Below are 22,581 nucleotides of genomic sequence, written 5' to 3' on the forward strand. Positions count from 1 at the left end.
CTGCTACCATCTTCCCTAGGAAGTGCATGAGGCGCCTCAAGGGGTGTGACTGGCCTTGAAGGAGAGATTGCACCCCTGTCTGTAGTGAACGCTGTTTGCCCAGCGGAAGCTTCACTATCGCTGAGAGAGTATGAAACTCCATGCCAAGATATGTCCTAGGAAATCTGCTTGGGACATTGAGGCGATGACGGAGCGGAGCGATTCCATCCGGAACCGCCTGGTTTTTACGTGTTTGTTGAGCAGTTTTAGGTCCAGAACAGGACGGAAGGATCCGTCCTTTTTCGGCACCACGAACAAGTTGGAGTAAAAACCGTGACCCTGTTGCTGAAAAGGAACAGGGATCACCACTCCTTCTGCCTTCAGAGTGCACACCGCCTGAAGAAGAGCATCGGCTCGCTCGGGGGGCGGAGATGTTCTGAAGAATCGAGTCGGGGGACGAGAGCTGAACTCTATCCTGTAACCGTGAGACAGAATGTCTCTCACCCAACGGTCTTTTACCTGTGGCAGCCAGGCGTCGCAAAAGCGGGAAAGCCTGCCACCGACCGAGGATGCGGTGTGAGGAGGCCGAAAGTCATGAGGAGACCGCTTTGGGAGCGGTTCCTCCGGCGGTCTTTTTAGGACGTGACTTAGACCGCCATGAATCGGAGTTCCTCTGATCCTTCTGAGGCCTTTTGGACGAGGAGAATTGAGACCTGCCCGCAGACCGAAAGGACCGAAACCTCGATTGTACCTTCCGTGGTTGAGGTCTGTTTGGTTTGGACTGGGGTAAGGATGAGTCCTTTCCCTTGGATTGTTTAATGATTTCATCCAATCGCTCCCCAAACAGGCGGTCGCCAGAAAATGGCAAACCGGTTAAGAACTTTTTGGAAGCAGAGTCTGCCTTCCATTCACGTAGCCACATGGCCCTGCGGACTGCCACCGAATTGGCGGATGCTACCGCCGTACGGCTCGCAGAGTCCAGGACAGCATTAATGGCGTAGGACGCAAACGCCGACGCCTGAGAGGTTAAGGACACCACTTGCGGAGCAGACGTACGCGTGACTGCATCAATCTGCGCATGACAAGCTGAGATAGCTTGGAGTGCCCATACGGCTGCGAATGCTGGAGCAAAAGACGCGCCGATAGCTTCATAGATGGATTTCAACCAGAGCTCCATCTGTCTGTCAGTGGCATCTTTGAGTGAAGCCCCATCTTCCACTGCAACTATGGATCTAGCCGCCAGTCTGGAGACTGGAGGATCCACCTTGGGACACTGAGCCCAGCCCTTGACAACGTCAGGGGGGAAGGGATAACGTGTATCCTTAAGGCGCTTGGAAAACGCTTATCTGGACAAGCTCGGTGTTTCTGGACTGCCTCTCTGAAGTCAAAGTGAGCCAGAAAACGTACTCAATGTACGCTTGGGAAACCTGAAACGGAATTTCTCCTGCTGAGAAGCTGAGGAGCTGGGGGAGAAATATCCAACACCTGATTGATGGTCGCTATAAGGTCATTCACTATGGCATCACCTTCAGGTGTATCTAGGTTGAGAGCGGCCTCAGGATCAGAATCCTGATCTGCTACCTCCGCTTCATCATCCAGAGAGTCCTCCTGCTGAGACCCTGAGCTGTGTGATGAAGTCGAGGGAAGCTCCCAGCGAGCCCGCTTAGGCGGCCTGGGACTGCGGTCCGTGTCAGAGACCTCACCCTGGGACCTATGGGTCACCCCAGGAGCACTTTGCTGTTCCAACCGAGGGGGGCCTGGGGTCAATGATTCAACAGTGCCCGGGGCCTGTGTTACCGGCCTGGACTGCAAGGCTTCTAGTATCTTAGCAGACCATTTATCCATACTCTCAGACAGTTTGTCAGCAAATACTGCAAACTCCTTCCCTGTCACCTGGACAGTGGTAGCAGGTGGTTCCACCTGGGCCACCAGTAGCAGAGGCTCCGGCTGAGTAAGTGCCACGGGGGCCGAGCATTGCACACAATGAGGATCGGTGGAACCTGCCGGTAGTATAGCCGCACATGAGGTACAGGTTGCAAAGTAAGCCTGTGCTGTGGCACCCTTGCTTTTTGCGGATGACATGCTGTTGTCTCGTCTGAGTACAATGCAGGAGGGTATATAGCCAAAAATCAACAGTGCGACCGTACAGTGTAAATGTATAGCATATAAGCATATATATATATATATATATATATATATATATATATATATATATATATATATATATATATATATATATATATATATATATATATATATATATATATATATATATATATATATATATATATATGTACACTTCGGCACTCAGTGGGGCCAGCACCACAGGTGCTGCTTACCGACCGCTCAAAACGGTTGTCTGATCATCAGATTCCCTGCCTGGGCCTCCCAGAGCCGTGTTGTCTCTCCTCTCCAGCGTCAGAAGTGCTGACAGGAATGGCTGCCGGCGTTCTGTGAGGAGGAGGGGGCCGTGGGCGTGCCCTAGAAAGTGCGGGAATGTGATGCCCCACTGTGCTGAGTGAGGGGGGAGGAGGATACAAATTATGCTCCAGCCCTCAGCGCTGACGTCCTGTGCAGCGTCCCGCCCTTCCCCTGACTGGCAGGCCTGGGGGCGGGAATATGCGATACTAGGCCGCAAAAGCCGGGGACTAAAGTTATAAGCGCGGCCGGCAAATAAGCGCGGTCGGCGCGGTAGTCCCCGGCGCACTAACACACCCAGCAGTGCTGCAGTGTGTATGGCACAAGCGCTCCATGCGCGGTCCCCCAAGGGGACACAGAGTACCTCACAGTAGCAGGGCCTTGTCCCTGACGATACCCGGCTCCTGTCCAGCAGATTCCCCAGGGGCTGCGGAGGGAGCACGGTCCCAGTGCCTGGAGACCGATTAGGATCCCACTTCACCCAGAGCCCATTAAGGGATGGGGAAGGAAAACAGCATGTGGCTCCTGCCTATGTACCCGCAATGGGTACCTCAACCTTAACAGCACCGCCGACCAGAGTGGGGTGAGAAGGGAGCATGCTGGGGGCCCTGTTATGGGCCCTCTTTTCTTCCATCCGACATAGTCAGCAGCTGCTGCTGACTAAGATGTGGAGCTATGCGTGGATGTCAGCCTCCTTCGCACAAAGCATAAAAACTGAGGAGCCCGTGAGGCACGGGGGGTGTATAGGCAGAAGGGGAGGGGCTTTACACTTTTAAGTGTAATACTTTGTGTGGCCTCCGGAGGCAGAAGCTATACACCCAATTGTCTGGGTCTCCCAATGGAGCGACAAAGAAAAAAGGAATTGACTGGTGAGCTTGGGAACTCAAAAAAGGCCTGGGCGTCCACGGATGACAACAGTGGTGGATGATCGCCGCATACTTTCTTTGGTGAAGAAGAACCCGTTCACAACATCAACTGAAGTCCAGAACACTCTCAGTGAAGTAGGTGTATCTGTCTCTAAGTCAACAGTAAAGAGAAGACTCCATGAAAGTAAATACAAAGGGTTCACATCTAGATGCAAACCATTCATCAATTCCAAAAATAGACAGGCCAGAGTTAAATTTGCTGAAAAACACCTCATGAAGCCAGCTCAGTTCTGGAAAGAAGGGAATTTTGTTTACTTACCGTAAATTCCTTTTCTTCTAGCTCCAATTGGGAGACCCAGACAATTGGGTGTATAGCTATTGCCTCTGGAGGCCACACAAAGTATTACACTTAAAAGTGTAAGGCCCCTCCCCTTCTGGCTATACACCCCCAGTGGGATCACTGGCTCACCAGTTTTAGTGCCAAAGCAAGAAGGAGGAAAGCCAATAACTGGTTTAAAGACCAATTCAATCCGAGGAAACATCGGAGAACTGAACCATACCACATGAACAACATGTGTACCCGAAAAAACAGAAAAACCCCGAAAAAACAGGGCGGGTGCTGGGTCTCCCAATTGGAGCTAGAAGAAAAGGAATTTACGGTAAGTAAACAAAATTCCCTTCTTCTTTGTCGCTCCATTGGGAGACCCAGACAATTGGGATGTCCAAAAGCAATCCCTGGGTGGGTAAAAGAATACCTCATGATAGGGCCGTCAAACGGCCCTCTCCTATAGGTGGCCAACCGCCGCCTGAATGACTTATCTACCTAGGCTGGCGTCTGCCGAAGCGTAGGTATGCATCTGATAATGCTTGGTAAAAGTAAGTAGACTCGACCAGGTGGGTGCCTGACACACCTGCTGAGCCGTAGCCTGGTGCCGTAATGCCCAGGATGCACCCACGGCTCTGGTAGAATGGGCCTTCGGCCTTGAGAGAACCAGAAGCCCAGTAGAACTGTAGGTTTCAAGAATTGGTTCCTCGAGCCCCCGAGCAAGGGTGGATCTGGAAGCTTGCGACTGTTTACGCCGACCAGCGACAAGGACAAAGAGTGCATCCGGGTGGCGCAGGAGGGCCATGCGGGAAGTAGAACCTGAGTGCTCTCACCAGAACCAACAGATGCAAATCTTTCTGAAATTGATGGACTGGACGAGGACACAAAGAAGGTGAGGTGATATCCTGATTGATATGAAAATGGGATACCACCTTAGGGAGAAATTCCGGAACCGGACGCAGAACTACCCTGTCCTGGTGAAGGACCAGGAAGGGAGTTTGTATGAGAGCGTTGCTAGCTCGGAAACTCTCCTAAGAGACGAGACCGTTACTAGAAGGCCACTTCCCGTGAAAAACGGGAAGGGAGACATCCTTCAAAGGCTCGAAAGGCGGCATCTGGAGAGCAATTAGAACCTTGTTCAGATCTCAGGGCTCTAACGGCCGCTTGTACGGAGTGCTGAGAAGACAAACTCCCCGTAGGAACGTGCGTACCTGAGGAAGTCGTCGTTTCTGAAAAAATACAGATAGCGCTGAGACTTGTCCCTAAAGGGAACTGAGCGACAACCCATTTTCCTACCTAGATTGCAGGAAGGAAGGAAACATAGACGATGCAACCGGCCAGGGAGAAACACCCTGCGCCGAGCACCGAGATAAGAACATCTTCCACGTCCTGTGGTCAATCTTGGCGGACGTTGGTATGCTAGCCTGTCTCATGGTGGCAACCACGTCCTGAGGTAATCCTGACGACAGTAGGTTCCAGGACTCAATGCCACACCATCCGGTTGAGGGCCGTGAATTCAAATGGAAGAATGGCCCTTGAGACAGCCAGTCTGATTGGTCTGGTAGTGCCCCCGGTTAGCCTACCGTGAGGCACCACAGAACCGAGTACCACAACATCCTCGGCCAATTTGTAGCGACGAGGATGGCGCGGCCGCAGTCGGTCTTGATCTAGCGCAGTACTCTGGGCAACAATGCCAGAGGTGGCACCTAAGGTAGCTGGAACTGCGACCAATGCTGAACTAAGGCGTTTGCCGCCAGAGCTCGATGATTGTGAAACCGTGCCATGAAGCTGGCACATTGTTGTTGTGCCGTGACGCCATTAGATCGACGTCCGGCCTCTGTCAGCGGCGCCAGATCTCCTGAAACCCGTCCGGGTGAGGAGACCATACTCTTTCGGCCACACCTCAGCGACTTAGGAAGTCAGCTTCCTAGTTTCCACACTTGGGATGTGAATTGTGGATATGGTGGATGCCGTGTCTTCCACCCACATCAGAACCTGCCGGACTTCCTGGAAGGCTTGCCGGTTGCGCGTTCTTCCTTGGTGGTTGATGTATGCCACCGCTGTGGAGCTGTCCGACTGAAGTCGGATATGCTTGCTTTCCAGCCGCTGTTGGAAGGATTGTAGGGCAAGATACACTGCTCTGTGTTCAAGAACATTGATCTGAAGAGTGGACTCTTGCTGAGTCCACGTACCCTGAGCGCTGTAGTGGAGAAAAACTGCTCCCCACCCTGATAGACTCGCCTCTGTCGTAACTATCGCCCAGGACGGGGATAGGAAGGACCTTCTTTTTGACCAAGAGGTGAGAAGAAGCCACCACCGAAGAGATTCCTTGGCCGCCTGAGAAAGAACGACGACTCTGTTGAGGAACGTCGACTCCTCGTCCCATTGGCGGAGAATGTCCCATTGTAGTGGACGCAGTAAAACTGCGCGAAAGGAACTGCCTCCATTGCTACCATCTTACGTAGGAAGTGCATGAGGCGTCTCAATGTGTGCGACTGGTTCTTAAAGAAGAGCTTGCAGCCCGTAGTGAATGCTGTTTGTCTAGCGGCAGCTTCACTATCGCTGAGAGAGTAAGAAACTCTATGCCTAGATATGTTATCGATAGGGTCGGGGTCGGATCTGACTTTAAAAAGTTGATGATCCACCCAAAACTCTAGAGAGTCTCCAGCGCAACGCTCGGGCAGTGTTGGCATGTTTCCTAAGAGAGTGCCTTGACAAGTAGATCGTCTAAATACGGGACCACAGAGTGACCCTGAGAGTGCAGGACTGTGACTACTGCTGCCCTGACCTTGGCGAAGACCAGTTGGACTGTCGCTAGCCGGACGGTAGAGCTACGAACAGAGGGTGTTCGTCTCCTATAACGAAGCGTAGAAACGCTAGTGCTCTGGATCAATCGGCACGTGTGGATAAGCATCCTTGATGCCTAATGATGCTAGGAAATATCCTTGGGACCTTGAGGCGATGACATGGCGGAGGGATTCCATCCGGAACCGCCTGGTGTCCACGAGCTTGCTGAGCATTTTTAGATCCAGAACGGGACGGAACGGCCCGTTGTTATAGGTACCGCAAAGAATTTGGGGTAAAAACCGTGACCTTGTTCCTGAAGAGAAACGGGGGTCATCACTCTTTCTGCCTATAGAGTGCACCCTGTTTGCAGAAGAGCAGCGGCCCGGCCGGGAGGTGGAGAAATTCTGAAGAATCGAGTTGGAGGACGAGAAGTGAGCTCTATCCTGTACCCGTGAGACAGAATGTCTCACACTCAATGGTCATTGACCTATGGCCGCTAAATATCGCCAAGGCGGGAGAGCCTGCTACCGACCGAGGCCGCAAGTCATGAGGAAGCCGCCTTGGAAGCGGGTTTTCAGACTGTCGCTTTTTTGGGCGAGACTGAGCCCGCTAAGAATCTTAGCTCCTCTGATCCTTTTGAGTCCACATTGGACGAGGAAAAATGGGACCTGCCCGAGCCTCGAAAAGGCCGAAAACCCCGACTGCCTCTTGCTCTGTTGGGGTTTGTTGTGTCCGGGCTGAGGAAAGGATGAATCCTTACCCCTGGACTGTTTGATGGTTACATCCAACGCTCACCAAACAGTCGGTCAGCAGAAAAAGGCAACTGGTTAGGCAACCTTTTTTGGAAGCAGACCAGGCTCTGCTTAAAAACACGGAGTAGCGGAGGCTACCGCCGCACGGTTCGCAGAGTCCAGGACAACCTGAATCGCGTAAGAAACAAATGCAGACATTTGAGAGGTTAAGGATGCCACCTGCGGCACAGATGTACGTGTAACCGTGTCAATCTGTGTAAGACAAGCTGAAATAGCTTGGAGTGCCCCAAAGGGAGAGAATGTCGGAGCCAACGCTGCGCCGACAGCCTCATAGATGGCTTTCGACCAGAAATCCATCTGTCTGTCAGTGGTATCTTTGAGTTTGCAGTTCCATCTCCCACTGCAACTATGGATCTAGTAACAAGCCTGGAGATTGGAGGATGCTGCTCGGGACATTGGGTCCAGTCCTTGACCAAGTCAGGGGACAGGGATAACGTGTATCCTAAGCCGTTTGGAGAAGCGCATATCTGGATAAGCGTGGTGTTCCTGGACTGCCTCTCTGAAGGCAGAGTGGTCCAGAAAAATACGTGAAGCTGACTCCTCCACTGGAGGAGCTGTGAGAAATAACCCACATTCTATAGATGGACGCTATAAGATTATTTACTATGGCGTCACAATCAGGTGTATTCAGATTGAGAGCGGTCTCAGGATCAAAATCCTGAGCCGCTACTTCCGCCTCATTACACAGCGAGTCCTTCTGTTAGGACCCTGATGAAACCGAGGCCGCTCATAGCGAGCCCACTTAGGCTGTCTGGGACTGACGTCCGTGCAGAGCCGTGACTCTGGGATGCGTGTGACATTCCCGGAGCTGTTAGTTATTCACACTGAGGGGGGCCATGGATCAATGATTCAACAGTGCCCATATTGTGAGAGACATGTCCGGACTGCTAGGCTTCTAGTATCATAGCCATAGTCTCAGAAAAACTGTCAGTAAATACTGCAGACACCGTCCTCATCCCCTGGCCATTAGTGCATACAATGGGAGTCTATGTACCTGCCGGCCGTATAGCCGTACATGCTGTACCAGCTGTATAGAAAAACATGTGGTTCTGCACCTTTGTTTTACACAGAGAATATGCTGATAACTCCTCCGCATAATCCAGGAGGGTATATACAACGTGCGACCAAACAGTGCAATGTATATAGTACAAGCATATCTATAAGTGCACTTCTGCACTAGTGGGGTTAGCACCACAGGTGCTGCTTAACGCCTGTTACAGCGATTGTGTGACTATCAGAATGCCAGGGTCTTCCACACTTGTCTCTGTATCGTACAGAAACTGACACTAATGGCTGCCGGTGTCCTTGTAGAGAAGGAAGCCGTGGGCGTGCCTGAGAAAGTGCGGGAATCCGGATTCACAGTGCACACAGTGAGAGGGGTGGAGTATGCAAAACATACTCCAGCTCTCAGCTCTGCTCTATGCAGCGTCACGCCCCTACCCTGACTGTCAGGGCTGTGGGCGGTAACGAAGGGAGACTAGGCCCAGAAGCCGGGGACTCGAGTTAACAGCGCGGCCGCCGTAAAAGCGCGGGCCGCGCTGAAGTCCCCGGCGCACCACAAGTGCCAGCCGCGCCGCAGTTCCAGCGGCCGGCGCGACCGATTCATAGAAGTGGCCAGCGTCCCGCCCCTCTCCTGACTGGCAGGTCTGGGGGCGGGAACGAACGGAAGCAGGCCGCAAAAGCCGGGGACTCTAGTTATCAGCGCGGCCGCCGTAAAAGCGCGGGCCGCGCTGAAGTCCCCGGCGCACCACAAGTGCCAGCCGCGCCGCTGCCAGCGGCCGGCGCGACCGATTCCTGGAAGTGGCCAGCGTCCCGCCCCTCTCCTGACTGGCAGGTCTGGGGGCGGGAACGAACGGAAGCAGGCCGCAAAAGCCGGGGACTCTATTATCAGCGCGGCCGCCGTAAAAGCGCAGGCCGCGCTGAAGTCCCCGGCGCACTACAAGTGCCAGCCGCGCCGCAGTCCCAGCGGCCGGCGCGACCAATTCCCATAAGTGAGCCTGCTTCAGCAAAGCTGAATGAGGCCATGGCACAGGCGCCGCAGCGCTGATGTCCCCCGGCGCACTACAACACCCAGCATGCTGCGGTGTGAGCGCCAAATGCACGGGGACACAGAGTACCTTGAGGAAGCAGGGCCATGTCCCTGATGTACTCCGCTCCATCCAGCATCTTCTCCAGGGGCTGTAGATGGAGCACGGTCTCAGTGCCTGGAGACCGGTAAATCCCACTTCACCCAGAGCCCTGTAAAAAGGGATGGGGAAGGAATCAGCATGTGGGCTCCTGCCGCCGTACCCGCAATGGGTACCTCAACCTTACAAACACCTCCGACATACAGTGGGGTGAGAAGGGAGCATGCTGGGGACACTATATGTGTCCTCTTTTCTTCCATCCGACATAGTCAGCAGCTGCTGCTGACTAAAAAGTGGAGCTATGCGTGGATGTGTTGCCTCCTTCGCACAAAGCACAAAACTGGTGAGCCAGTGATCCCACTGGGGGTGTATAGCCAGAAGGGGAGGGGCCTTACACTTTTAAGTGTAATACTTTGTGTGGCCTCCAGAGGCAATAGCTATACACCCAATTGTCTGGGTCTCCCAATGGAGCGACAAAGAAAGTATTCTATGGACAGATGAGACAAAGATCAACCTGTACCAGAATGATGGGAAGAAAAAAGTTTGGAGAAGAAAGGGAACGGCACATGATCCAAGGCACGCCACATCCTCTGTAAAACATGGTGGAGGCAACGTGATGGCATGGGCATGCATGGCTTTTAATGGCACTGGGTCACTTGTGTTTATTGATGACATAACAGCAGACAAGAGTAGCCGGATGAATTCTGAAGTGTACCGGGATATACTTTCAGCCCAGATTCAGCCAAATGACGCAAAGTTGATCGGACGGCGCTTCATAGTACAGATGGACAATGACCCCAAGCATACAGCCAAAGCTACCCAGGAGTTCATGAGTGCAAAAAAGTGGAACATTCTGCAATGGCCAAGTCAATCACCAGATCTTAACCCAATTGAGCATGCATTTCACTTGCTCAAATCCAGACTTAAGACGGAAAGACCCACAAACAAGCAAGACCTGAAGGCTGCGGCTGTAAAGGCCTGGTAAAGCATTAAGAAGGAGGAAACCCAGCGTTTGGTGATGTCCATGGGTTCCAGACTTAAGGCAGTGATTGCCTCCAAAGGATTCGCAACAAAATATTGAAAATAAAAATATTTTTTTTGGGTTTGGTTTATTTGTCCAATTACTTTTGACCTCTTAAAATGTGGAGTGTTTGTAAAGAAATGTGACAATTCCTACAATTTCTATCAGATATTTTTGTTCAAACCTTCAAATTAAACGTTACAATCTGCACTTGAATTCTGTTGTAGAGGTTTCATTTCAAATCCAATGTGGTGGCATGCAGAGCCCAACTCGCGAAAATTGTGTCACTGTCCAAATATTTCTGGACCTAACTGTATGTATATATATATATATATATGTATATATATATATATATATATATATACACACACACACACACACACACACACACACACACGCACACACGCATATATATTATATATGTATAAGTAGCACTGACAGGTTCCATTTTGAGGCTGACGTGGACTGGCAGTGGCCTCCTTCAGATAACCCATTACACCCACCTTTTAAAGTCTTGCACAGATTAGGTCGTGTTCTTTCTTCTATAGAAGTGACCGTCTGCAAAACAAAGAAGTAAATAATTTTGTGTATCCACAAATAAATACTTCTCTCACTTCCAGATATTAATAGGTCTCTACATTTTACCTGTAAGTAGAGGGTCTTATTCTTCCCATCCAAAGTTGCAGTGATGGCGGGGGACTTCATTTGTCTATGGTAAAACATTAAGACAGGTTTTGGTCACTGGGTTGTATGTGCCAAGAACATCGCTCCTTGTAGCGATCACCATGTAGTCTGCTATTCATTATTATAGATAGATATCTAGATAGATTGATATTCAGTAGGTCCAAGGCATCCACAATAGCCCATTGACACATAAATCACTATCATTTAAATGTCCGTGCCAGCAATTGAGCATGGCATCTTTATGGGTAAACAGCAGTGGTTGGACATAGTGCTGATATAAGTATCTCCTGAGCCCATTCTGTATATCTGCACCCAAAGTACGATGTGCTGCTGTGTCCCACATCAGATGGTGCCAAATACGCCTTGTCGGCTCTCCTGACATGTCTGATTTATTCCCCATGGAACAATTAAGAATCATGTTTACTTTAAAGTTTACACAATGTTGTTCCTCTGTTATTCCTCCTGGAACTGTATGAATGTATGAATAAATTGACAAATCAATTTTCTACTATATTAAAAAAAAAAAAAAAAAAAAAAAAAAAAGAGGAATAACAGAGCAGATATCAGATAAACAGTGCTGCAGAATGCATTATATGGTGGGCAATACAGCCGGTGACCAGAAAAGACAGGTGAAGGAAAGGGGCAATAGACCAGGGGGTATTTGCTGGACATAATCCTACTGATCATCTAATGACCGAGCTCGCTGCATTTCTACCAGTGACAATAATTGGTCATAATGCTAAATACTTTCCAGCTAAATAGAAAATGGTGATGACGCACTTTCACAATTATGGCACGACCTTCCCGTATCATTACATGACTATAACCGTCTGCCGAGTCCCACTCATTTAGTTGCAAACTTACAAGGATGTGTCATTTATTAAGTAGTCCAAAACTTCTTGAAGTTTAGCAGAGGAGGGAAACTGGATTTTCTGGGGCAGCTGGCTGCAGGCCGCGCAGTTTTCCTGTTAGGAAAAGATAAGTAAAACGACGTCAGTTTTCTATAACCAAATACGACTACAATTTGTTTCGTTTTTTCCATGTAAGGCTATGTGCACACTGGGAAATGGAATTTTCTTGAGAAAATTCCGCATGTTCTCAAAGATTACCGCACCCGCGGTAAAAAAACGCGGCAAACCGCACCCGAAAACCGCATGCGGTTTGCCGCGGTTTTACTGCGGTATTGTTCGCGGTATTGCCGCGGTTTTGCCGCGTGCGGGTTGGGATGTGCTTAATTGCATTCAATGCAATAAAGCACATTGAAAAAAAAAAATTAATTCTGAGATAGTAGATAGATAGACAGAAGAATAGATAGAGGGATAGATAGATAGATAAATAAATAGATAAATAGATAGATAGATAGATAGAGGGATAGAGGGATAGATAGATAGATAGAGGGATGGATAGATAGAGGGATGGATAGATAGAGGGATAGATAGATAGATAGAGGGATAGATAGATAGATAGATAGATAGAGGGATAGAGGGATGGATAGATAGAGGGATAGATAGATAGATAGAGGGATGGATAGATAGAGGGATGGATAGATAGAGGGATAGATAGATAGATAGAGGGATAGATAGATAGATAGATAGATAGATAGAGGGATAGATAGATAGATACATAGAGGGATAGATAGATAGAGGGATAGATAGATAGAGGGATAGATAGATAGAGGGATAGATAGATAGAGGGATAGATAGATAGAGGGATAGATAGATAGAGGGATAGATAGATAGAGGGATAGATAGATAGAGGGATAGATAGATAGATAGAGGGATAGATAGATAGATAGATAGAGTGATAGATAGAGGGATAGATAGATAGAGGGATAGATAGATAGAGGGATAGATAGATAGATAGAGGGATAGATAGATAGAGGGATAGATAGATAGAGGGATAGATAGATAGAGGGATAGATAGAGGGATAGATAGAGGGATAGATAGAGGGATAGATAGATAGAGGGATAGATAGATAGATAGACAGACAGAGCGATAGATAGATAGACAGATAGATAGATAGAGGATAGATCGCTGCATTTCCCACGGTCGGCAGTGAGTTCACATTACCGGCCGTGGGAAATGACCGGTAATTACCTCTGCTGTCTGCTGCATTCATTCAGTGCTGTGTCTGTGACAGTCGCGGCTGGATGTAAGCAGCGCAGGACCTGTGGATTACGCCGGAGCTTTGTTTCGAGAGGGGTTAATAAAAGGGTGAACGAGGCTTGTTTGTTTTATTTAAAATAAAGGATTTTTCGGTGTCTGTGTTTTATTCACTTTACTTACGGGTTGATCATGTCAGCTGTCACATAGACGTTGACATGATCAAGCCTGGAGTTAATGGCGGTGATCCACCACCATTAACCCCTTGTATTACCCTGCTGCCACTGCTACACGGCGGCAGGAAGAGCCGGGGACACGCCGGTGCTGCCGCATAATGCATGCGACAGTCCCGGGGCAGCTGCGGCTGATATTCTCGGCTGCGGGAGGGGGAGTGAGGCGGGGGACATTAACCCTGCCCCTCTCCCTCCCCAGCCTGAGAATACCGGGCCGCCGCTGTGTGCTTACCTCGGCTGGACGGTAAATATACAGCGGAGCCCACGTGCTTTGTTTTCTATATTTCCGTTTTCTTTCTATGTGTGTTCTATGTGTCTGTGTTCTATGTCTGTGATGTGTGTGTGTGTGTGTGTGATCTGTGTGTGTGTGTGTGATGTGTGTGTGTGTGTGATCTGTGTGTGTGTTTACTCTCTGCACGGCTTCCTCTTCCTGTAATGACATCACTTCCCTGCAAAACCGCAGACAGGCGATGTACATTACCGGAGGTAAACCGCGAAATACCACAGGGAATAACGCAGGAAAACGCAGTGAACCGCATAGAATTTGCTTCCTGCGTTATATTCCCTGCGGGATTTCACGATTAACATTGGAGTCAATGTAGTGAAATCCCGCAGCGACGTGCGGAAAAGAAGTGACATGCAATTGTTTTTGCAGCGGGAATCCCGCAGCAAAACATGCAGCTGTCAAATTCCACCCAGTGCGCACAGGATTTTTTTTGCCCATAGGTTTTGCTGGTGATTCACTGCAGAGATGTTATGAACATTTTCTGCAGCGAAACATGCAGCAAAACCGCAAAAAATCCGCGGCGAAATCCGGTAAGTGCGCACATAGCCTAAGGCTACTTTCACACTTGCGTTTTTTTGCTTTCGTCACAATCCGCCCTTTTGGAAAACAGCGGAATCCGTTAACGGATTCCGTTGTTTCCCATAGACTTGTATGGATGACGGATTGTGCCAAAAGTACCTGCGTTGCTTCCACTGGCCGACGCTGTGTTGCGTCCGTCAGGCGGACGCAACGCAGCATGTAACGTTTTTTGAGTGGCGGAATCCTCTATTTTTCACTGCGCATGCTCATTTTTTTCTTTAAATCACAGAAACTTTATTTTGTCTCTTGGTGGCCGAACGTTCAGCTGAATGCCCGGCAGCCGGCTATTGAGAGCGATCAGCTGAGTGCCCGGTAGCCGGCTATTGAGAACGTTCAGCTGAGTGCCTGGTAGCCGGCTATTGAGAACTCTCAGCTGAGCGCCCGGCCGCCGGCATGCGAGAGCGCTCAGCTGAGCGCCCGGCCGCCGGCATGTTAGAGCGCTCAGCTGATCGTTCACAATAGTCTGTTGCCGGTAAAACTGTGAAGAAGAAAAAAAAAAAGCTTTACGTTGTTTTGTACGATCCGTTGCATCCCTTGTGCCATTATATGCAACGCATCCGTCACACAACGCAATGCTACGGATGCCGTTCAACGCAAGTGTGAAAGAAGCCTAAGAAATCTGCTCGCTAGTAGAGATGAGAGAATCAATTTGCAAGGCTCCGGAACACATCAGTAACTGATGACTGCCAGAGGGGAACCCAGCGATTTGTACGCCCGGCTATGCGTCACCATTGCGATTTGACTAATAGGCTCATTGATTCGCTCCCCTCTACTCACTAAATAATAGTTAAAGGGGTTTTCCTGCACACCAATATTGCTGATCCATCCTTAGTTGAATGATTGGGGTGTATTGTCTGCTGATCAGCAGAGTGAATGACGTTTTAGTCTCTAAAAAAGGTGTTGCCGACGGCTGGACAACTTCTTAAATACTATGGTGCCCCATATAACAAGTTAACAAGTGAAGCTGCATACTTACTTGTTGGAACAGCCCTGTTCCAGCGATGTCGGTGCTGTCTCCCGACGCTCAAGTTACGCTACTTTCACATTTGCGTTGTGCGGCATCCGTCACAGTTGTTTGACTGATGCAACAGATGCGTTGCAGATAGGGGCATAACTGATGTGATTGATGCTGCAAAAAAACAGTTTTTTTGGTTTTGTTTTAACTGTTTGGCTGGGTGATCAACTGATCGCTCACAAAAGCCGGCGGCCGGCTTTTAGGAGCGATCAGCTGATCAACCGGCGGCCGGCTTTTATGAGCGATCAGCTGATCAGCCGGCGGCCGGCTTTTGTGAGCGATCAGCCGGCGGCCGGCTTTTGTGAGCGATCAGCCGGCGGCCGGCTTTTGTGAGCGATCAGCCGGCGGCCGGCTTTTGTGAGCGATCAGCCGGCGGCCGGCTTTTGTGAGCGATCAGCCGGCGGCCGGCTTTTGTGAGCGATCAGCCGGCGGCCGGCTTTTGTGAGCGATCAGCCGGCGGCCGGCTTTTGTGAGCGATCAGCCGGCGGCCGGCTTTTGTGAGCGATCAGCCGGCGGCCGGCTTTTGTGAGCGATCAGCCGGCGGCCGGCTTTTGTGAGCGATCAGCCGGCGGCCGGCTTTTGTGAGCGATCAGCCGGCTTTTGTGAGCGATCAGCCGGCTTTTGTGAGCGATCAGCCGGCTTTTGTGAGCGATCAGCCGGCGGCCGGCTTTTGTGAGCGATCAGCCGGCTTTTATGAGCGATCAGCCGGCTTTTGTGAGCGATCAGCCGGCTTTTGTGAGCGATCAGCCGGCTTTTATGAGCGATCAGCCGGCGGCCGGCTTTTATGAGCGATCAGCCGGCTTTTATGAGCGATCAGCCGGCTTTTGTGAGCGATCAGCCGGCTTTTGTGAGCGATCAGCCGGCTTTTGTGAGCGATCAGCCGGCGGCCGGCTTTTGTGAGCGATCAGCCGGCGGCCAGCTTTTGTGAGCGATCAGCCGGCGGCCGGCTTTTGTGAGCGATCAGCCGGCGGCCGGCTTTTGTGAGCGATCAGCCGGCGGCCGGCTTTTGTGAGCGATCAGCCGGCGGCCGGCTTTTGTGAGCGATCAGCCGGCTTTTGTGAGCGATCAGCCGGCGGCCGGCTTTTGTGAGCGATCAGCCGGCTTTTATGAGCGATCAGCCGGCTTTTGTGAGCGATCAGCCAGCAGCCGGCTTTTATGAGCGATCAGCCGGCTTTTATGAGCGATCAGCCGGCTTTTATGAGCGATCAGCCGGCTTTTATGAGCGATGAGCGATCAGCCGGCTTTTATGAGCGATCAGCTGGCGGCCGGCTTTTGTGAGCGATCAGCCGGCGGCCGGCTTTTGTGAGCGATCAGCCGGCGGCCGGCTTTTGTGAGCGATCAGCCGGCGGCCGGCTTTTGTGAGCGATCAGCCGGCGGCCGGCTTTTGTGAGCGATCAGCTGATTGCTGATCTTCATAAAAGCCAGCCGATCAGCTGATTGGCCGCTGCCAGAGAGAGATTCCCCAGACATTGATTTCACACAAGCACTGAGCATGCTCAGTGTGAAACAAAGCAATTAGTCACTGAAAAAAGAAAAAAAAAAACCGCTACATGCTGCGTTCCCTCCACCCGGCGCTCAGTCAAAATAACGACTCCGCGTCGGCCGGCGGATGCAACGCAGACACAATAGTCGCAATTCGTCTTCCATACAAGTCTATGGGAAATAGCACAAGCAGTTAACAGGTTGCGCGGTTTTCCAAAACGGCGGATTGCGACTAACGCAAGTGTGAAAGTAACCTTACATTGTTAAGCCATGCGAGTGCTGCAGCCTTCACAGTGCTGTCTGACAGAAATCTGCAGCCCATCAGCAGTCACTGATCGGCTGCAGTGCTCATGTGGCATAACAATGCTATGCAAGCGCAGGTCAGGGAGTTTTTTTATTTTATATCAGGGACTATAACATTTAAGAAGTGGTTGTCAGGTACTAGACAACCGCACTAGCAACTCACAAAATGCATGGACTCCTTTCTAAGGCTGTGTGCCCATGATCAGGGTTCACAGCATTTTGGATGCAGCGTGTTTTCGCTGCGTCCAAAATGCTGCAATGTACAGTGCAAGCACAGTGGATGAGATTTCTAGAAATCCCATGCACAATGTTCATGTTTTTCCTGCAGTGTAAACAGACATGCGGTGTGGCTTCCTGAGCCGCAGCATGTCAATTTATTACTGCAGAGCAGTGAGCGTTCTCTGCAGGAATAACAGAGAGAAAGACCGCAGCGGCCCGAACCCTGATCACGGGCACAGGCAGCTTCGGACTCCTGTGGAGAAGACTTGCAGCCCCGAATGACGCAGTGTTTTCGGACCGTGTTCACGTAGCCTAAAAGTCCATTGTTGCTTCGTCTAGATTTACACCTGAACTCATCACATGTTTAATGGATGTATAGCGCCCCACGGGGCAGGCGGTTAATCTACTCATCACCAGGCCATCGACTGTCGCGGTCACGGGCGGCCTAGCCCGGCTCCGTTGCCCCGAGGTGTACAGGAGATGGCTTGGGGAAGGATGATCGGGGTATGTTGTGACGCCACCTGTGGTATGCGGCCAGGGAATGGGCCGCCGCTAATGTCGCTGTCCTCCGGGGCGGATGGTGGTAGCAGCTATGGGTGGTATTACTCCCCACAGGTGGAGCGGGCCCCGGGGAGGATGATGAGGGGAATAGTAATGGCGAGCACCAAAGCGCGGGGAGCGTCGGTGCTGGTAAAGAAGAGTCAGTCTATGGCTGCAGTTCCAGGTTGTTTACTCACTGCGCTGTTCACCCGGGTAATACCGGTCACTTGCTGTGATGGGCTAGGTCGACCCCAAACCCGTTTAGAGATCAGTCCTTGTAACGTCTTTCTGTGGATCCTCTGGCTTGAAGCTACGAGGGGACCCTGGGTACCACGAGGGTCCACTGTGGGGTCTGAAGTGATCCAAAGCCCCGGATCCTATATGGCACTGTGCTCTAGGACACTTTGTGGTCAGAGAAGCTTGAAACTTTCCCCGTCCAGGCAGATTCTGGAAAACTAACATGGAGTACGATCTTCTCTACGGTCCTGCGCCCTGTGTGGCGTCGGTTCCGTGGGGAGCAGAGATCCCTCTCCCGCAGCAACCGTTGTGGACTTCTCCTCCTTCCCACCGGAGCACCCCTGAGATGCGACTGCTCCATTGCTCTCCTGCTGGAGAACTCTCTACCTGTTGTGGTGGCTCCTGACTCCCCCTGCTGGCTGCACCTCCCCCCTCCCAGGTCCTAAGCTAGTGGGACTGGGGCCCCTGTTTTGGGCATCCTATAAATGCCACTCTGTCGGCGACCCCTTTATTACCCGATCCTAGCCCAGTCCCCAGTGGGAACAGGGCAACCTGGTGTGTATTTGAGTGTGTAATGTGGTGAAACCAGGACTGATCTCCTCAGGATCCGGGTTTAGCATTACACCCAAAATTGGGTGCAATACTCTGAGGCGACTGAAGCCTCAGGGGTGCAACAGATGCGTCCTGCATTGGTGCATCCAAAAGGTACATAGCTGACAAGTAGGTGTGCACAGATCTTCAGTATGTAGGTAAGCACAGTTACACAGAACAGATCCGGAATGACCTGAAGAATCCACCAGAGAACTATTGAAGGCGTTTTCCACAACTAAATTATCCATATTGGCTTTCCGCAGGATCGGCGACTAATGTATGATCCCTGAGGGTCCGACTGCGGAGACTGTCACTACCCCCAAAAGTGGAGATTTAAAACGGAATGCGGCAGGGTAGTGTCCATGGGTGACCACGGCCGGATCAGCGATCTCATCCTGTCTCATAGAAGTGAACGGAGCGGTGGGTGCGCACTGTTGGAAATGTCGATGGCTGCACGCTTCTGTAGCCTGAAAACCGTAAAGATTCACTGGATTTTTTTTTGAGAGGACAAAACGTACCTTCCTTTCTGCTTCGAAGGTGTAGGTGTACAACCCATCCACGTCATTGAACACCAGGTAATTATTCAGCGGGGAATAAGCGCTGCCCAAAAAAATAAAAACAGGAGAGATTGTGGTGAAAATTGGAAATTTTGGAAAACTTTTGGGAGGAAAATGAAGGGTGTGTCTTAAAATCTGAATGCAGCTTACCAGGGGGTTGTGCAGAGGGGTCAAAGGAGGCAGGGGTAATACTGTGCGGTGTGCTGCTGGCACTGGTCTGTGCGACGCTGTTCAGTGCATGGGGCGGCGCCGCTCTGCTCGGCTCTCTGTGAGGCTCCTCTGCTCTTAATGGCTGCTCCGTTCTGCTCGGCTGCTCTGCGGGCGGTCATTCTGAAGATGTCGGCAGTCAGGGTTTCAAATAATGCCGACTCCGGCCGCCATTATTTGAAGCGCTCACCGCTGACATCTTCAGAATGGCTGGTGATTCAACACCCCCCATACACAGCAGCCACGTCACCGGCCCCGCACACAGCAGAGCGGCGACTCCGGCCCCGCACACAGCAGAGCGGCGACTCCGGCCCCGCACACAGCAGAGCGGCGACTCCGGCCCCGCACACAGCAGAGCGGCGACTCCGGCCCCGCACACAGCAGAGCGGCGACTCCGGCCCCGCACACAGCACAGCGGCGACTCCGGCCCCGCACACAGCACAGCGGCGACTCCGGCCCCGCACACAGCACAGCGGCGACACCGGCCCCGCACACAGCACAGCGGCGACACCGGCCCCGCACACAGCACAGCGGCGACACCGGCCCCGCACACAGCACAGCGGCGACACCGGCCCCGCACACAGCACAGCGGCGACACCGGCCCCGCACACAGCACAGCGGCGACACCGGCCCCGCACACAGCACAGCGGCGACACCGGCCCCGCACACAGCACAGCGGCGACACCGGCCCCGCACACAGCACAGCGGCGACACCGGCCCCGCACACAGCACAGCGGCGACACCGGCCCCGCACACAGCACAGCGGCGACACCGGCCCCGCACACAGCACAGCGGCGACACCGGCCCCGCACACAGCACAGCGGCGACACCGGCCCCGCACACAGCAGAGCGGCGACACCGGCCCCGCACACAGCACAGCGGCGACACCGGCCCCGCACACAGCACAGCGGCGACACCGGCCCCGCACACAGCACAGCGGCGACACCGGCCCCGCACACAGCACAGCGGCGACACCGGCCCCGCACACAGCACAGCGGCGACACCGGCCCCGCACACAGCACAGCGGCGACACCGGCCCCGCACACAGCACAGCGGCGACACCGGCCCCGCACACAGCACAGCGGCGACACCGGCCCCGCACACAGCACAGCGGCGACACCGGCCCCGCACACAGCACAGCGGCGACACCGGCCCCGCACACAGCACAGCGGCGACACCGGCCCCGCACACAGCACAGCGGCGACACCGGCCCCGCACACAGCACAGCGGCGACACCGGCCCCGCACACAGCACAGCCGCGACACCGGCCCCGCACAGAGCACAGCCGCGACACCGGCCCCGCACAGAGCACAGCCGCGACACCGGCCCCGCACAGAGCACAGCCGCGACACCGGCCCCGCACAGAGCACAGCCGCGACACCGGCCCCGCACAGAGCACAGCCGCGACACCGGCCCCGCACAGAGCACAGCCGCAACACCGGCCCCGCACAGAGCACAGCCACAACACCGGCCCCGCACAGAGCACAGCCGCAACACCGGCCCCGCACAGAGCACAGCCGCAGTGAGTATCTGGGCTCCCCTCTATACTACTCGCAGTATTGCAGTACTCCAGTACCGCCTCTGCCGCTCCGCTGCTGCCCCTCTCCCTGGTAAGACACCATTAGATTATAAAACGGACCCCATTTTTTTCTACGTTTTTTCCCGCCAAATTTGGGGTGCGTCTTATAATCCGGTGCATCTTATAAAACAAAAAAAGAGAATTTTGTTTACTTACGGAACTATAAGAAAAAGAATTTACGGTAAGTAAACAAAATTCTGTTTTTCTTTATCGTTCCTATGGGAGACCCAGACATTGGGACGTTCCAAAGCTGTCCCTGGGTGGGAATAAACAGAAAAACTGAGAAGTAGGCGAAACCTAACTTCACAAGTGGGCGACAGTCGCCTGAAGGATGCGTCTGCCCAAGCTCGCATCTGACGAAGCATGAGCATGCACTTGGTAGTGCTTCGAGAAGGTATGCAGGCTAGTCCAAGTGGCAGCCTGACAGACCTGCTGAGCCGTAGCCTGGTGCCTGAAAGCCCAAGAGACACCGACAGCTCTGGTCGAGTGTGCCTTGATCCCCGGCGGGGGAGGCACCTGAGAACACTGGTAGGCATCCGAAATGGTCGACCTAATCCAACGGGCTAAGGTCGGCTTAAAAGCAGAGAGGCCCTTACGCCGACCTGTGGTTAGCGCAAAAAGAGAGGTGCACCGCCTAAGAGCAGCGGTGCGAGACACATAGATCCGGAGCGCCCGCACCAGATCCAGAGTATGCAACGCTTTTTCAAAGCGATGAACAGGAGCCGGACAGAAGGAAGGTAGGGTAATGTCCTGGTTAAGGTGGAAAGGAGAAACCACCTTAGGGAGAAAGTCGGGAGTCGGACGGAGAACCACCTTGTCTTGATGAAAAACCAAAAAAGGTGACTCCGAAGAGAGCGCAGCCAAATCAGAGACTCTCCTGAGGGAAGTTATGGCCACTAGAAAGACCACTTTCTGTGAAAGACGAAACAAAGAAACCTCCCTAAGAGGCTCAAAGGGGGGTTTCTGCAAGGCCGTGAGGACCAAATTGAGGTCCCAGGGATCCAAGGGCCGCCGGTAAGGCGGAATGATGTGAGACGCGCCCTGCATGAAGGTGCGGACCTGAGCCAGCCGGGCGATACGCCGCTGGAACAGCACTGACAGAGCCGAGACTTGTCCCTTGAGAGAATTGAGGGACAGTCCTAGCTGCAGACCGGACTGTAGAAAGGACAGAAGGGTCGGCAAGGAATAAGGCCAAGGAGCATGGCCGGAAGAGCGACACCAGGACAGGAAAATTTTCCAAGTCCTGTGATAGATTTTGGCCGAGGAAGACTTCCGGGCCCGAGTCATAGTGGAGATGACTTCAGGAGGAATACCAGAAGCCGTCAAGATCCAGGACTCAAGAGCCACGCCGTCAATCTGAGAGCCGCAGAATTCTGGCGGAAAAACGGACCTTGTGAGAGAAGGTCTGGACGGTCCAGAAGATGCCACGGCACCTCTACGGACACATGGAGCAGGTCTGGGTACCAAGCTCGCCTGGGCCAGTCCGGAGCAATGAGGATGACCCGACGGCCCTCCATTCTGATCTTGCGCAGGACTCTGGGCAAGAGAGCTAGAGGGGGAAACACGTAGGACAGACGAAACTGGGACCAGTCTTGAACCAGAGCGTCCGCTGCGAAGGCCTGAGGATCGTGG

The 22,581-nt window shown here is 52.4% G+C and overlaps 1 protein-coding gene across 4 annotated transcripts in view; it reads right to left on the reverse strand.

The window, feature by feature from the left end:
- UBA3 (ubiquitin like modifier activating enzyme 3) overlaps nucleotides 1-22,581 on the reverse strand; it is a 135,778-nt gene that overhangs the window by 19,780 nt on the left and 93,417 nt on the right. For all 4 annotated transcript variants that reach the window (XM_075320701.1, XM_075320704.1, XM_075320700.1 and 1 more), the window contains 4 exons: nucleotides 19,125-19,206; nucleotides 11,883-11,983; nucleotides 10,980-11,043; nucleotides 10,838-10,892 (listed from right to left, as the gene is read on the reverse strand). In XM_075320701.1, coding sequence (XP_075176816.1) covers nucleotides 10,838-10,892; nucleotides 10,980-11,043; nucleotides 11,883-11,983; nucleotides 19,125-19,206 — 302 coding nt within the window. The remainder of the gene's footprint in view (nucleotides 1-10,837; nucleotides 10,893-10,979; nucleotides 11,044-11,882; nucleotides 11,984-19,124; nucleotides 19,207-22,581) is intronic.

The sequence above is a fragment of the Anomaloglossus baeobatrachus genome, chromosome 8, assembly GCF_048569485.1.
Source record: "Anomaloglossus baeobatrachus isolate aAnoBae1 chromosome 8, aAnoBae1.hap1, whole genome shotgun sequence".
NCBI lineage: Eukaryota > Metazoa > Chordata > Amphibia > Anura > Aromobatidae > Anomaloglossus > Anomaloglossus baeobatrachus.